The sequence below is a fragment of the Daphnia magna genome, linkage group LG4, assembly GCF_020631705.1.
Source record: "Daphnia magna isolate NIES linkage group LG4, ASM2063170v1.1, whole genome shotgun sequence".
Lineage (NCBI taxonomy): Eukaryota > Metazoa > Arthropoda > Branchiopoda > Diplostraca > Daphniidae > Daphnia > Daphnia magna.
Window position 1 is genome coordinate 12,147,431 of NC_059185.1, and position 13,510 is coordinate 12,160,940.

Sequence of the window (13,510 nt, forward strand, 5' to 3'; positions counted from 1 at the left end):
GCTGATTACCGTTGCTGTCAATCTTCTTTGATTTCACGTGTTCACGAACGACTTAGCCTATCTACTCGTCTCGTTTGATGGCATAATGACTGGATAGATTGCCGACGTTGACGTGAATGCGGTTGGCACGCAAGGCGTACGCTGACCTCTCGTAAGATTTTAATTAAAAAAAAAAATTAAAATAATTCCGATGATAATTACAGGTGTTTCTCACGGTTTGGCAAACAAAGAATTCAGTTCCAAGGTTCGAAATGTAAATAACATTTCAATGGTTTTTTTTTAAGAAAATATGTAGAGTGGCTATCACGGAAGCTGTCACGTGTTAGACGGCTATGTAATTTGCTATCTGATGAGTATTTGAAAAGCGGACACGTAGACCACGTTTATAGATCTACTCACGAAGAGTTGCACCGAAACAAGTCGAATGATTGGAACGGAATAGAATTGGTTGGGGGGAAGCTCTCGTGAACCTTGATGTCGTTCGGTTGAATCGTTTGCGTTGAAAGTTCATGGACCCTAGCGAGGTAAATTTGAAATGTTTTCAAGGGCGATGTATTTTATGCTGACTATAATTTTCATTTCTGTTACGTGGGGCGAGTTGTCAAAAAAGGTGGCAGTGGTCATAAGACCATCACCAAACCCAACCCCCTAATAAGCAAGAGGATGAGAAAGATGAAAAATGTATCATCCCATTTTTCTGGTATAGATTCCAATTTCAGGTTTTACGCAATAGATCGGCGTGAGTGATGCACGACAATCATCTCTATATAGTTCCCAGCTGACATTTAGGCCGCCCTTGTTCTATATAGGCGACAGCATCCGGAAAGGAAAGTATATCTATAAATCCATCTCATTTCCAATCATTTTGCCAAGAGGATCGATTGACGACGTAAACAACCAGCTGGGAAAGCATCAGGATTGTGTTCCAAGTCTCTATATACAGACAAGAGCACGCACTTGTCCACAGCTGACAATGATTGACTCCGACACACCCATTACACGGGTTTTATATATTTTTTTTGGTTTTCATGTCATTGCTCTGGAACTGTCGATGTCCACAGTGACCCCCCCGATCGATTGGGATTCGAAAACCCTTGTGCTGGCAAAGGTATATAGCTCAGTTGTAGTTGGGGCACAAGAGATTTCATCATCGCAATGCTCTGTGTAATGCACAATGATTTGCGTTGGTGCGATGGCAATCGAAGGCGAGTGACAGCTGTCGATGGAAAGGACGGAACTATACATGTAGATTTCCTGTTGCCGAACCGCGCAAAGGCAAAATGACAAGAGTTTGCAATTCATCGAATTATAGACGATCGATATCGAATGAAGAAAAAGTTCTTTTGCGAAGAAATGCGTCAACAAGAAATTGCGTAATATGATCAGACTTTTAGAAAATCAGTTGGCGATGGCAGACGAGTTGAACTAGTTGATTTTTGTCTTTGATTTGCAACAGCAATCAATTTCGAATATATTTATAGGGCATACGTAGCTTGTTCGGCGGAGTGTTCTCTTGCTGATTGCACATTGGAATGGATGTCATAACACGAGCAGCGAAACAATTCGCCATTATACGAGAGGAGATGAACGTTTTTATCAAAAGAAAAGTTCCAAACATGCGAATGCGCACTGCGCGCATTTCATTGGGCAATCGATACAACGTTGCATCATTCATCGTCAACTTGCCTCGCAAACATATTTTCATTTTTGTTTTTCCTATTTAAATCCAACGATTTAGCGGATGCGCGCAATTGAATGAAATCAAATGCACGATGATCGGCTGTGATCGTGTAATATCCGTTTGCTCACCAACCGGATGGTTACCTCATCATACACGTAACAGATGATGATATATGAATAATCATTTATCATCGAAAATGATGGGCGTTCATCGTATATTTCGCTTTCTCTATTGCATGTGGGGAGTTGAACATCATCACAAAAGGCTATTTTTTTTTGTTGCTGATAATCGTCATCGATAACAGAAGCATTGCACAACAATAACTGTATACTTGTCTCTGTAAAGGACATGTAAAAGAATTTAATTTTGTAGCTGCGCACACACTTAAAAAAGAAAGAGGTTTTCTTTTATTTAGAAAATAGGAGAGTGATGGCTCTAGACAGATAACGAAGAACGGGTGGAGTGAAACCGGTCTGACGAAAATGGGTTGCATCATTATTTTCTTTGTTATTGTTGTTTAAAAGGGGACTGCATGTCTATTCGTGTCTATATAGGACGATCACGTTTCTATAAATAAACTAGACACGACCAGTGGTCATCCTCCCTTTTTTTTTTGAATTCAAGGGAGATGATTCTCTTTCGATATAGAAGATGACATAAGTCTATATAGACTTTGTGTGCGTCTGTCTGTGGATATAAATAAATATTCTAAATTTAAACTTTTATCTCCCACCCAAAAATGGATCGACATTTTCCCTTCTTCCAACATGTCATTCATCAATGATCCAATTTGAATATTCAATGTCCTATGGCTCTTGCGCGCACACACGAAATTGGAGCCACGCGGAGAAGAATTTGAATATTTCTTCGGCTATTTAAGTTCCCGCTCATCGTTTTGGACGTGGCACTGTTCAATCCGTTGTAATTATAAACCCGTCCTCACGAAATTCCAAAATTCTTCAACTTTCCCTTTTCTTCTCTTTCTTTTATCCGATCTTTCCCTGCTGGCCCACCAAAGTGGAATATTCAAAATAGTTTTTAATTTAAAAAATAATTATATTATTAAGCGCACTTTGCAATCCTTGACAAGAATTTTAATTGTGGGAATGAACTTTGAGGTCGTGATCTCTAACGAGGATTTTCGTTCATTGCTGGAATGTTTGGTTTTTTTCTAATTTCTTTACATCGGACGACAGTTGTGGGGGATTTAAATGATGTAGCCTATAGAAAACGATGGCCGAATAAAAAGAAGGAAAACTGGAACATGTAATGACGAAATCTAATTCTACCTGCGTATACCATCTAGGGCCCTTAGGTCCGAATAGACGGACTTTCTAGACGACCTTCGCACGACGAAAGGCGATTCAATTAACTATATATAGACAAATAAAATGCATTCACTTTATACTGTTCGTTCCCATCGACTCTGGCACGTGCGCACAAGAGAATCGTATAATTCAATTGGGTCGAATTCATTCACTTATAAATGTGATGCGCCTGTTAAAAATGTGCTCATTTGGGTTTCGATTATCGATTGCGTTAAGCCGATTGTTTTCTACCTTGTTGAAATGCTGAAAATTCAGACCGAGCCAGGACGCTGATTGTGCGATTAGTTCTTAAGTCATCACTGATATATATCTACCCCCCCAAAAAACAATCGTTAAAAAAGAAGGGGGGGATTGTGAATAAAAAATGGTTTTTATAATGAAGCCCTCTGACTGCGCACTAAAGAAACTTTGATTATCTCAACAACAAATCAAACTGCCGAATCGGCAACAAGTTTGTTAAGGGCGTATTTAATAAATTAAAGGCTGCTAAATCATAATTGAAATTGGCAGGAAACCACAGCTCGATAGATTTAAACAAAAATGACTTGCAGTAGAAAATGACAACATTTTCAAGGTGAAAAGATAATCGTAAACCTGTTGATATTGGAACGACAGGTCTGATAGAACAATATAAGCAATTAAAATAGTTTGCTCCAAAGAGTTTAACCCCCCCAAAAAAAAGACGTTGAAAATACGAAATTTTCAAACGTCTCCATAGTTACCTAAAAATCGGTTTTTAAAAGACATTTTTGATTATTGTACCCAGCCACCGAATAATGGCCGACATATACACACTCCACGTGCTGTGTTGTGTGTCTGTGTCTAACCAAGCAAACGCAGCATTTTCTTTCTCTTGGTTGCATCTATTTTTTTTTTTTTGTATAGTGCAAAGACGTGTGTGTGTGTGTGTGTGTGGAGTTGGGAAACGTTACATCCAGTTGTCGAGCGCTACAGCAGACAATTGAGAGGCGCTTCGTCAGTAAAAATCCTAATGGGATTGCGCGGAACGTGAGTCGGAAGCGTCGGGCCAATTTGATTTTTTGTGTTGTGTCTATGCGTTCGTGTGTCAATGAAAACGCCCTTCTTGTGGACGTCTAAAGAAATACAAAAATCGACCGTGATTTTCACGATGAGTCAGCGAACGGACCTACCCCAAATTCCGAATTACTTCAATTCAGGAAAAAAAATTCAGAAATAAGAATATAGGCTTTTAAATGTCTCGTGATTTTGTTTGATAAATGCCGTTCCTTTGCACAAGAAGCAGCGTATTTAACTTAATAAAATGGTCTTGTTAAGTTGGATTATAACAACTATGAGTAATAACGAGTCCTCCGGAACAAAGTTTCTGTTCGTACTCTGTAACCTTTTCTTCCTGGAAGAAAAGACCACAGGGCATTTAGTATAAAGTATAGATGTTTTTTTCTAGTCCATTCCTTTTTCCTGGAAAAAATTCGGTTTTCTGATGGGAAAGTCGAGAAAATTATTCATGAGCTTAACTTTTTCGTTTTTCGCACGTGGCAAAGAAATGTGGGTACATTGAAAAAAAAAAAAGGGTTTCTTTTTCTTTCGTGCTTCTCGTCGACCTTCATTCGAGTTTGACTTTTAAACGAGTAACATCGCTTCACTCTTTGTACCCGTAGGTCATTGTTTCATTTCAAATATTTAGTTCTGTATTTATTTCATATTTTATTTTAGAATGTGTTTATCTTTGCAAACGTCTGAAACGCATAAAATGAAAAGTTAGGAATGTATCATTAATTTTATTCCCCCGGCAAAAAACCTAATGCATTAGGGAGCTCGAAACCTGCAGTAGAACCGGTTACATAATTGAATAGCCTAAATTTCGTCGTCTTCTTTGTTGGGCTTCCAAGTATCGGCATCCACGTAGCTGATTTGCTGATTGCTGGGCATAATTTCAGAAAATGAAGAGGCATAAAGTCTAATTTGGCAAATGGGGATTTTAATTTGAATATGAAAGTGCATTTTCTGCCAACCGACAACGCTGGAATAAGTTGTCTGCTACAACGGCATGCTTTGAGTCGAGTCTGGAAGTTTGTCGGTTCTTTGGTACAATTTAGGTGTTTGAAAGCCGAAGAAAACAATTTAGATCAAATTTAATTTTAAAGAATGGTAGAAATACAGACCGTGGGGCACAGTGAAGTCTTTCACAAATTATCCAGTAAGTGTGACATTTGCAAGTATCTAATTTTTCACTTAAATTCCATTAAGAAATGTTAAATTTTCTCTGTTTCTTGACTTTGACAAACCACATTTCAAACCCCTTGTTTCCTCTGATGTCTAGACACAGTTTTACACTTTAACAGCTAGAAAGAGTGTATGATGAGTTTTAATTGTGTGATTGTTGCAACATGTGTCAGTGTAACTGAAAGAAAATTAAAGCTAAATATTAGGGAACTGTTTAAACAGCCTACAAGTTTGTTTCGCTGTCAATGGCATTCAAAATTGGTGAATTATTAATTATTAAAACATTTTGGGAATAGTTTACCTCAATGGGGCTCACACGTATTTCAATTGTTTGTTGCGAAAAGTTTGCTGTAGAAGAATGGACCTGTGCATCACTGAATCTACGAATAATTACATGATAGCTCCATAATCTTTTCCAAATCTAGGTACTTGCCACACAGATATTGAACCAGTGGGGCGTTGGTTCAAGGCCTGGTGGTATCATCACCAACGCAATGGGGCTCTTTCAGGTGAGGGGCTTTCTTTGGCAGAATCCGGCAGCCAGTCTGACGAAGAGGTTGAATGCTCGACTGTAGAAATTGAAGATGATGTGGAATACCTAAGAAGTTTAGACCCCAAAGAGTGGAAAGTGAGTTGATATTTAAAAAACACGTCCATTACCACACACCATCTTTCATGATTTGACCCACTCGTGTGTTTATTATAAGGATCAAGACCATTATGCAGTGCTGGGTCTGAAGAAAGTTCGGATTAACGCCACAGAAGACGACATCAAACGAGCGTGTAAGTGATGAATGGCACTAATAGAAAGGCTTGCTTGCAAATGATCTATCATTGTTTGTCCCCCCCCCCCCCTTTTCTTTCAATCGACTCTTCGTTTCGTTCCCTTTTCTAGACCGGCAGAAAGTTTTACGTCACCACCCTGACAAGCGAAAAGCAACTGGAGAAGAGATTCGAGCTGATGACGACTATTTCACATGCATAACGAAAGCTTACGAAACGCTGAGCGTGGCGTCGAAGAGGCGAGCCTACGATTCGGTCGATTCCGAATTCGACGACGATGTTCCATCTAGCAACGCATCCAACAAATCCCGTTTCTTTGAGGTGCACAAATACATTTTTTATGTGCGTGTGTTGAGACATTGATTAATTCAATAGTTGCACGCAAAGTAGCGGGAAAAGAGGGAACATTGACTAATGATGGCTAGAGGTGGCTTGATTGATGATGATATTATTTGGGTTTTTCAGGTGTTTGGTCCCGTCGTAGCGGCGAACGCGCGTTGGTCCGTCAGGAGCAACGTTCCCCAACTGGGCGACATCAATTCATCGCGCGATCACGTGGAAAACTTTTACGATTTTTGGTACAATTTTGAATCTTGGCGCGAATTTTCCTACCTCGACGAAGAAGAGAAAGACAAAGGCCAAGAGTGAGTTCAATTTTTAATTTTAAAAATCCCTTTTTCTTTTACTTTCTCTGCTAAAAAAAAAAGAAAAACGAGCAATTATTGATTTGTTATTTCCCCCCCACCCCCTAGTCGAGAAGAGCGGCGCTGGATCGAGAAACAGAACAAGGCGGAGAGAGCTCGCAGGAAAAAGGAAGAGATGAGTCGGCTGCGATCGTTGGTGGATGCGGCTTACGCCTGCGACCCTCGCATCCTCCGTTTCAAAGAGGAGGACAAACAAAAGAAGTTGGACGACAAGAAAGCCAAACAGGATGCGGTTCGAGCTCGCAAAGAAGAGGAGGAAAGGGTACGCATATACTACACGCACTCTCTTTACCAACTCTGATGTTAGAGGTCGTCGCTGGTACTAGACACATAATGTCCGTGAGAGAGAGAGAGACGCACGATGATGATGTGTACTAATGCGTTTGATTAAGTACTTTGGCGCTGGGTGGGCTTCTTTTTATTTCCGTGTGTTGTAGTAAATCCGATTACTGCTCGGCAGGAGGGTCTTTTCTTTCGAGTGTGGCCCGTATGTTTTGCTGCCGGAATGTGTGCCTTTTGATTGATTTCGTGTCGCCATTTATCCCAAGGATAGCGTGGGGCTTTTTCTTTTTTTTACTGCCCCCCCCCCCCTACGGCCGTTATTGGCAATCAATCCGCTCTTTTACCCCTTTTCTCCGTCTCTGTATGGTCCTGTCTTGTATGTGTCGTAACGACGAAAAATCATCACTTTTTCTTTTGCTAAAGGGGAAAAGAAGAATTGCATTTTCTGCTTTACCGGGCCATGTGTGACGCAAAGATCCTAATCGGAGGGCTGTCCCTCTCTCGTTGTATTCCATCATTGCGTGTGTAGACGCAGAGCTTTTTCTTTTTTAACGAGCGCTCTCTGGTTGTCTATTCCTCTTTTCTTTTTTATATGTATTTTATTGCTATATGATCATTTCTTTTCTTTTTCTTTCTTTCTTGTGATATGTGACACACACACACACACGCCAAAAAAAAAAAAAAAGAGACGGAAAGAAGAAGAAGAGAATAAGCTGAGGATCAAGCGCCAAGCGGAAGAGGCTGCCCGTGCCCGGCAGAATGCGGCCAAGCGGGAGAAGGAGAATGCCAAGCGGGCGTTAAAACGCGAACGGGAGCAGTTGCACAAGTACGGCAAGCAATTCAATTACTTTATCGGTCGCCCTACGACTACTACTGCTGCGGATGAAGCGGAACTTGTCAACCGGATGGCGGATCTTGATCGCCTCTGTGAACTCCTTACCATTGACGAGTAAGAATTATTTTTTTTTATTTTGTTTAATGGAAATCGATGAATAATTTTATTTAATTTGTTTTATTTCTAATCAAAAGGGAATTTTTCTTTCTTTTGTTTCCGTTTTCAGGTTGGATAAACTCAACAAAAAGATGGCGACACTGACGGTCGATTCAGCCGATCAAGGGCGTCCCGTATTTGATGAAGCCGTGGCCGAATTGAATCGCCGCATTGACGAAGAGAAGCAACAACATTTGCAGGGCGGAGGGGGAGGTAGTCAATCGGCCGGTGTAGGTAACGCTGGCGGAGGAGGAGGCAGCAGCGGCAGCAAGAAGAAAGGCGGCGCCAACCAGTGGAGTCCCGAAGAGTTAAATTTGTTAATCAAGGCCGTCAATCTGTTCCCGGCGGGCACCAATCAGCGCTGGGAAGTGGTGGCCAACTTCATCAACCAACATCACGGCGGCAATCGTGCGGCTAAAGAAGTTTTGGCTCAAGCCAAAGAGCTCCAGCAAAGTGATTTTTCACGTTCGGCTTTGAAAGAAGCGGCCAACAAGGCGGCTTATAACAAATTTGAAAAAGAGTCGAAGGCCGGCGTCGCTTCCGAGGAATCGATTCCGTCCGAACGTTACGAAAGTAAAAAAAAAAATTTGAATTTTCTCTTTTTTTTTTTTCGTTTTGATTTATGGCCGTCACACGTCATGGATCCATCGGTCATCGAACAATGTAATCTGAATTTATTTTTCTCTTTTTATGTTTTTATTATTATTTGATGCAGCTCCAGCTGAACAACTTGGAATCAATTTGACTGCGTGGACGGCGGATGAGCAACGCTTGCTGGAGCAGGCCTTGAAAACCTATCCGGCATCGTTGTCTGATCGCTGGGAAAAGATCGCCGAGGCTATTCCCAATCGATCCAAGAAAGACTGTATGAAGCGATACAAGGTGCATGTCTTTTCCACCCCCCTTTCTATTTATTTATTTATTTGGGTGTAGGAGGGGGGAGGGGTAGTAACTTTTTTTTTTTTTTTTTAGTTTAAAGTTTTTGGGGGACTTTGGTCATAATTTTTTGTGTGTTTGTATTTAGGAATTGGTGGAACTTGTTCGAGCTAAAAAGACGGCCCAAGCTGCCGTTGGTCCAGCCGCTACAAAGAAATGATTTTTTAGCCGCATTTTTTTTTTTCTTAAATTTTTTTTTTCTCTTCTAGCAGGATATGCTGTGTAACCTTATCTTTAAAAAAAACAAAAAAACACTGTCACCTCATCGATAATTTTGTTTTGTTTCCACCCCTAATAGGTAAACAAATTAAATCCCGATAATAAAACAAATTGAAGAAGAAGAAAAAGAAACACAAATACAATTGCGTACGCCATACATACATATCTCTTTTTTAAAACCCGGTTCAGCACTGCGCTTTTACGTCTAGGTAACTTTTATTTTTGATCATTTTTTCTTTTATGTTCTTAATTGCTTTTTTATTGTTATCTTTTAAAAGAGTTATTATCTCCTAACGTATGTGATAATCTTGTTGAGCGCTGTTTTATTCCCTTCCCTGTCCGCCCATCTCTTTTGTGTGTGTGTGTGTGTCGTCCTTCGTGCGGTTAGGTCTTGAAACGACTTTTTGTCTCGCGCTGTGCGCATTTTGGGGGTGGGGGGGGGGGGCGAATCATCGTTTATTTGCACGATAGAAAGACTTGCAGTGGGCGTCGTTGCCAATGTACAACACACACACGCAAAATAAAATAAAAAAAGTGGGGGGGGGTAGTAACTCTTGACGTATTTATTATTCAGTAAGACACGCGATTTTGTGTGTGTGTGTGTGTGTGTGCGGCTTGAAGAAGAACTTGTGGTGGGAGTAGACGCTCTGAATTGTTAACAGTAATCGACGCGCTTGGCGTCATCACAACTTTGAAGGGCAAGGGGGGTGGGTTAGAAAAAAGGCTGGGGACGGTCCCGAAAAAAAGTGTGATAAAATATTTAATGGATGGCTGGCCAAAGGGAATGGCTGCTATTGTGATTTTGTTTGTTTAATTTTACGCACGGCAGGTATCGCGCTCTTTTAAAGCTTTGAATAGGTAATAACATCCCAGGAAGTTGGAAGACCTTTTTTTTTTTTAGGTGCGTTTTGGAGAGAGAGAGAGGGGGAAACGGAGGTACATTTTTGTGGTGTCTAATGGACGGACGGTAAGCTACACTGGACACGCCATGGAAACAAAAGAAGTTGCCTGGAAAGCACTTCACAAAAGGAAAGTAGCGCGTTTTCACCGTGTCGCCCATCGCTATGTCGCAATTGCTCGTGACGTCGAGCTGATGGTTTGTTTAAACAGCCCCCCAAACATTTTTCATGTTGCATTTTCAAATTACCCGCCGTCCTTGTTTTTGTTTTAACGAGAGACAGGTTGTGATCGTTGATCAGTAGGCCGTAACCTACGATGATTTCTAAGAAAAAAGAAAATGGTGTGTGTGTGTGTGTGTTTAAAAGGAGGGGTAGGAGCTGTCGTGATGGAGACACGATGTGAGCGCAAGCCATTTGATGTTTGGTAAGGAAAGGGTTGCCTCGGCGATGTATAGCTTCTTTTTAAAAACATGATGTACACGCTCGGAGTGTATTGTGTGCACATTTATCCACATAGCCATTGGCTAGGAAGAAAAGGTCTGAAATTGCGCAACAAATGATTTTAGTTTTTAATTCATTTCTTTTTGATTAACAGGCAATGAACGTGTGAAATTGATGATGATTGTGCCGACATTGGTTGGGGAAACGTCTCGAGCCGTGTGAGCTGCTGCTTGCTGCGTTTGATTAATGTAATCAAACACCCCCCGCAAGTGCTGCATCGAGTATTTCATTTAATTTTTTTTTTGCCTCGTTGAAGTCAATTAGATGGGCGAAAAAAAAAAAATTCGTGAATTAATCCGTGTGTACCAAGTGTGTCTCTCCGTTTCTCTATGAGATGATGATGAAAGACCTTCAAGACCAGTCTCCCCCCTCCGCTATTAAACAAGAGCCGGATGACAGATGGAAGTCCATATACCACGTCAAACATTTGTCTTCTTTTTCTCTGGAAAGCGCTAGCTGCTTAAAAGGGCCAATGAAGTGGTGGTTTTGCACAGACATTTCGCCTTCCCATCCCCACTTCCTCGACGTGTTATGTATGGTTCTATTTATTTTGATGCGGATGACGTTCAAAATGGAGGCGAGAGTTTATTTATTTTTTCCAGATGACGAAGTGTGACAGCCCTGCAGTGGACATAACACTTGAAAATTGGGCCCTTTCCTGAGGGGCTGCATGAGCGAAAGAACGGCGGCTCATCAAAGAAAAGGCTGAGGCTGAGGGCCCTTAAACCTAATCATCTCAAATTCTATTAGGTAATTAGACATGTCAAAGGAGCGTATAGTTAAAGAAAAAGTAGCAATTCAATTCATTTACATTTGTTAAGTTAACAATTTTTCTATTTTTTCTTTCTTTTTTCATGAGTTTGACATGGGGGGGGGGAGAGAGAAACATAAAAAAAATGGGGTGGGGGGGGGGGAGTACTATATGATGAGGATAAAATCATTAACGCTCTCCGGGAGCGTTTCTCACGACGTCGGGACTTGAATCATCAAGCAGAAAAGTCGACAACTTGAACTGTGACTAGCGAATCCGGTTTGTTTTTTTCTTTTTCTTTCTACGTTCCCAAAGAAAAAGGAAAAAAAAAAAAGTTTTTAACTTTTGATGGGGAAAAAAAAAGAAGATAGAAAAAAAAATCCGGAAATCCCTTTTTTTTTTTCAGCGAAGACGTCCTTTGTTGCCAGACAAAGTTAAGTATCACAGCATCCCGTTCAAACACACACATAGCCGAATCTAAAATGTCATTCTAATAATAATGAAGCACATTCAAGATGGAATGACGTCTAGAGAAGGGGGAAAAAAGAAAATTTATTTAAGTGTGTGTGTGTGTGTGTGTGTGCACTGCGGATATATGCACACATGTCCCTAAAGAGAAGGGCGGGGGGAGCATCGAAGGTTATTCGATCCGCCGCGTGAAACAACATCACGTCCGTCTCGATGGGTAAACTCAAAAAAAACCCCCCAAAAAATTGAAGCGTTTATTTTAATGTTTTATAGAGTATCGATTAGACAGTCGTATGCAAATTTCAAAAAATAATAAATAATGGGACTGACTTGATTGGTTCATTATGAAATTGAGTGCTGTTTTACAGATCGATGCCAATGCGGAAACGAGGATCTATCAGGTGACATTTCAAATATTTTTGCTTTGATGACTATCCTTGACCGCATTTCTTTTGCAAAAATTCTAAACAGATTGGCGGCATTTCTAGAAAAAATGATGGAATTCGTGACACTGGCCGATCGAGTTTTGAGATGTGTTTCGTCTCCTTTTCTATTAATGCGGCACGTGCACGTCCATGCAAAAAGACTTGCGTGTGTTGTGAAACTGCTCCACATCGAGTCCTGAAAGTAAGTTGGTGAACGACCAACTTGGCTCTCTCTCTCTCTATCCGTGCGACACAATCGTCGAGTTTGGTGCCTATAGTTTTTATGTTATTTCCCAGTTTTTTATTTTTTTATTTCGCTGTTCAGGCAGTTAAGGAATGGAGACATGGCAAACTTTGCAGAGTATTCTAATCCGGGCTGTGTGTTTTTTTGATTTATTTTTTTGCAGACGTTATTTGAATAGAATGATGGGGTGTAAAGGCGGTGTGGCTTTTTCGCTCTCGTTGTCTGTCTGTGTATTTAGCCGATGGGATTGCCGGTTATATTTGCATGTTACGTGCTCTGTGGCGATAGCATCCAATCGGAAGAGGCGAAAAACAACCGACAATCGACCGAACAACAATGGCAGCAGCGTTTTGAATTGCAGGACAGTTGATTCGGATGCATAAGGCAAGCAGCTGCGCAGGAAAGAAGAGGGGCAAAACATGTACATGTAAGTACTGCCATTGTTATCGCATGCGGATGCCTCTAGGAGATCAATGTAATCGGGGTATCCGCATTCCGTTTTTTCTGAATTTTATTCATTTTTCAGGATGTATACGAACCGCCTCGGGGGATTTTTATTTTTTTTTGATGTCGGTAATTGAACGATCTTCTATGATTTAAAATGATATTTAAATAAATAATAAATAAAAGAAAACTTGGCTTTAGGCGAAACAGGATTGTGCATCGATGACGATAGTTCTCGTTTTCTTTTTGAGGCAGAGGCGATAGCGAGGAGGGGTCACTCCCGCAGCATCGATTTGCTCTGAGCTCACGAACGGACTGAAGGGGGGGGAGATGAAAAAAGAATCGACAGCCAAAGAGAGAGTCGTCACACGCAAAGACGAGACGGGCCAAAAAAAGGGGATCCCCCCCCCAAAAAAAAAAATCTTTGGAAAGAGGAAGAACGTGATATTCTTCCGCTTTTTTTTTTATTCATAGCCACAACTTTTGCCCCTTTTTTTTCTACACGTACATCAACTGCGCCCTTTTCTGCCGACGGTAGACGAAGAAAAAATTCACGAAAAAAAAAAAAAAGAAAATAACCATCTGGCCAAACATTTTTTTTTTTTTCCGTACATAAAGAAACAAAAGAAAGTTATACTCCACGTCATTT

General features: G+C 40.8%; 1 protein-coding gene and 2 long non-coding RNA genes across 4 annotated transcripts; all 3 read left to right on the forward strand.

Annotated features, from left to right (window-relative positions):
- Nucleotides 1–4,991: 4,991 nt before the first annotated feature.
- Nucleotides 4,992–9,286, forward strand: LOC116920225 (dnaJ homolog subfamily C member 2). Its single transcript, XM_045173286.1, has 10 exons — nucleotides 4,992–5,188; nucleotides 5,640–5,842; nucleotides 5,922–5,997; nucleotides 6,110–6,318; nucleotides 6,463–6,641; nucleotides 6,750–6,963; nucleotides 7,670–7,932; nucleotides 8,045–8,547; nucleotides 8,690–8,856; nucleotides 8,999–9,286. The coding sequence occupies exons 1-10, from the start codon at nucleotides 5,137–5,139 to the stop codon at nucleotides 9,068–9,070; spliced, it is 1,938 nt and encodes a 645-aa protein (XP_045029221.1). The 5' UTR covers nucleotides 4,992–5,136; the 3' UTR covers nucleotides 9,071–9,286.
- A 288-nt stretch (nucleotides 9,287–9,574) lies between these two features.
- LOC123471628 lies at nucleotides 9,575–11,196 on the forward strand. 2 transcript variants are annotated; one of them, XR_006646425.1, is made up of 4 exons: nucleotides 9,575–10,565; nucleotides 10,624–10,717; nucleotides 10,786–11,062; nucleotides 11,132–11,196. It is a non-coding gene; the product is annotated as an uncharacterized LOC123471628 (long non-coding RNA). The 2 variants fall into 2 exon arrangements; XR_006646426.1 differs by having other exon boundaries at nucleotides 9,575–11,062.
- A 257-nt stretch (nucleotides 11,197–11,453) lies between these two features.
- Nucleotides 11,454–13,258, forward strand: LOC123471629. Its single transcript, XR_006646427.1, has 3 exons — nucleotides 11,454–12,844; nucleotides 12,944–12,990; nucleotides 13,063–13,258. It is a non-coding gene; the product is annotated as an uncharacterized LOC123471629 (long non-coding RNA).
- Nucleotides 13,259–13,510: the final 252 nt, after the last annotated feature.

Bases quoted from the DNA above. Each gene is read 5' to 3' on its own strand.
- LOC116920225 (XM_045173286.1), top strand. From the start codon at position 5,137: ATGGTAGAAATACAGACCGTGGGGCACAGTGAAGTCTTTCACAAATTA. The intron at 5,843-5,921 runs GTGAGTTGATAT...GTTTATTATAAG, and splicing joins TAGACCCCAAAGAGTGGAAA to GATCAAGACCATTATGCAGT. The intron at 8,857-8,998 runs GTGCATGTCTTT...GTTTGTATTTAG, and splicing joins ACTGTATGAAGCGATACAAG to GAATTGGTGGAACTTGTTCG.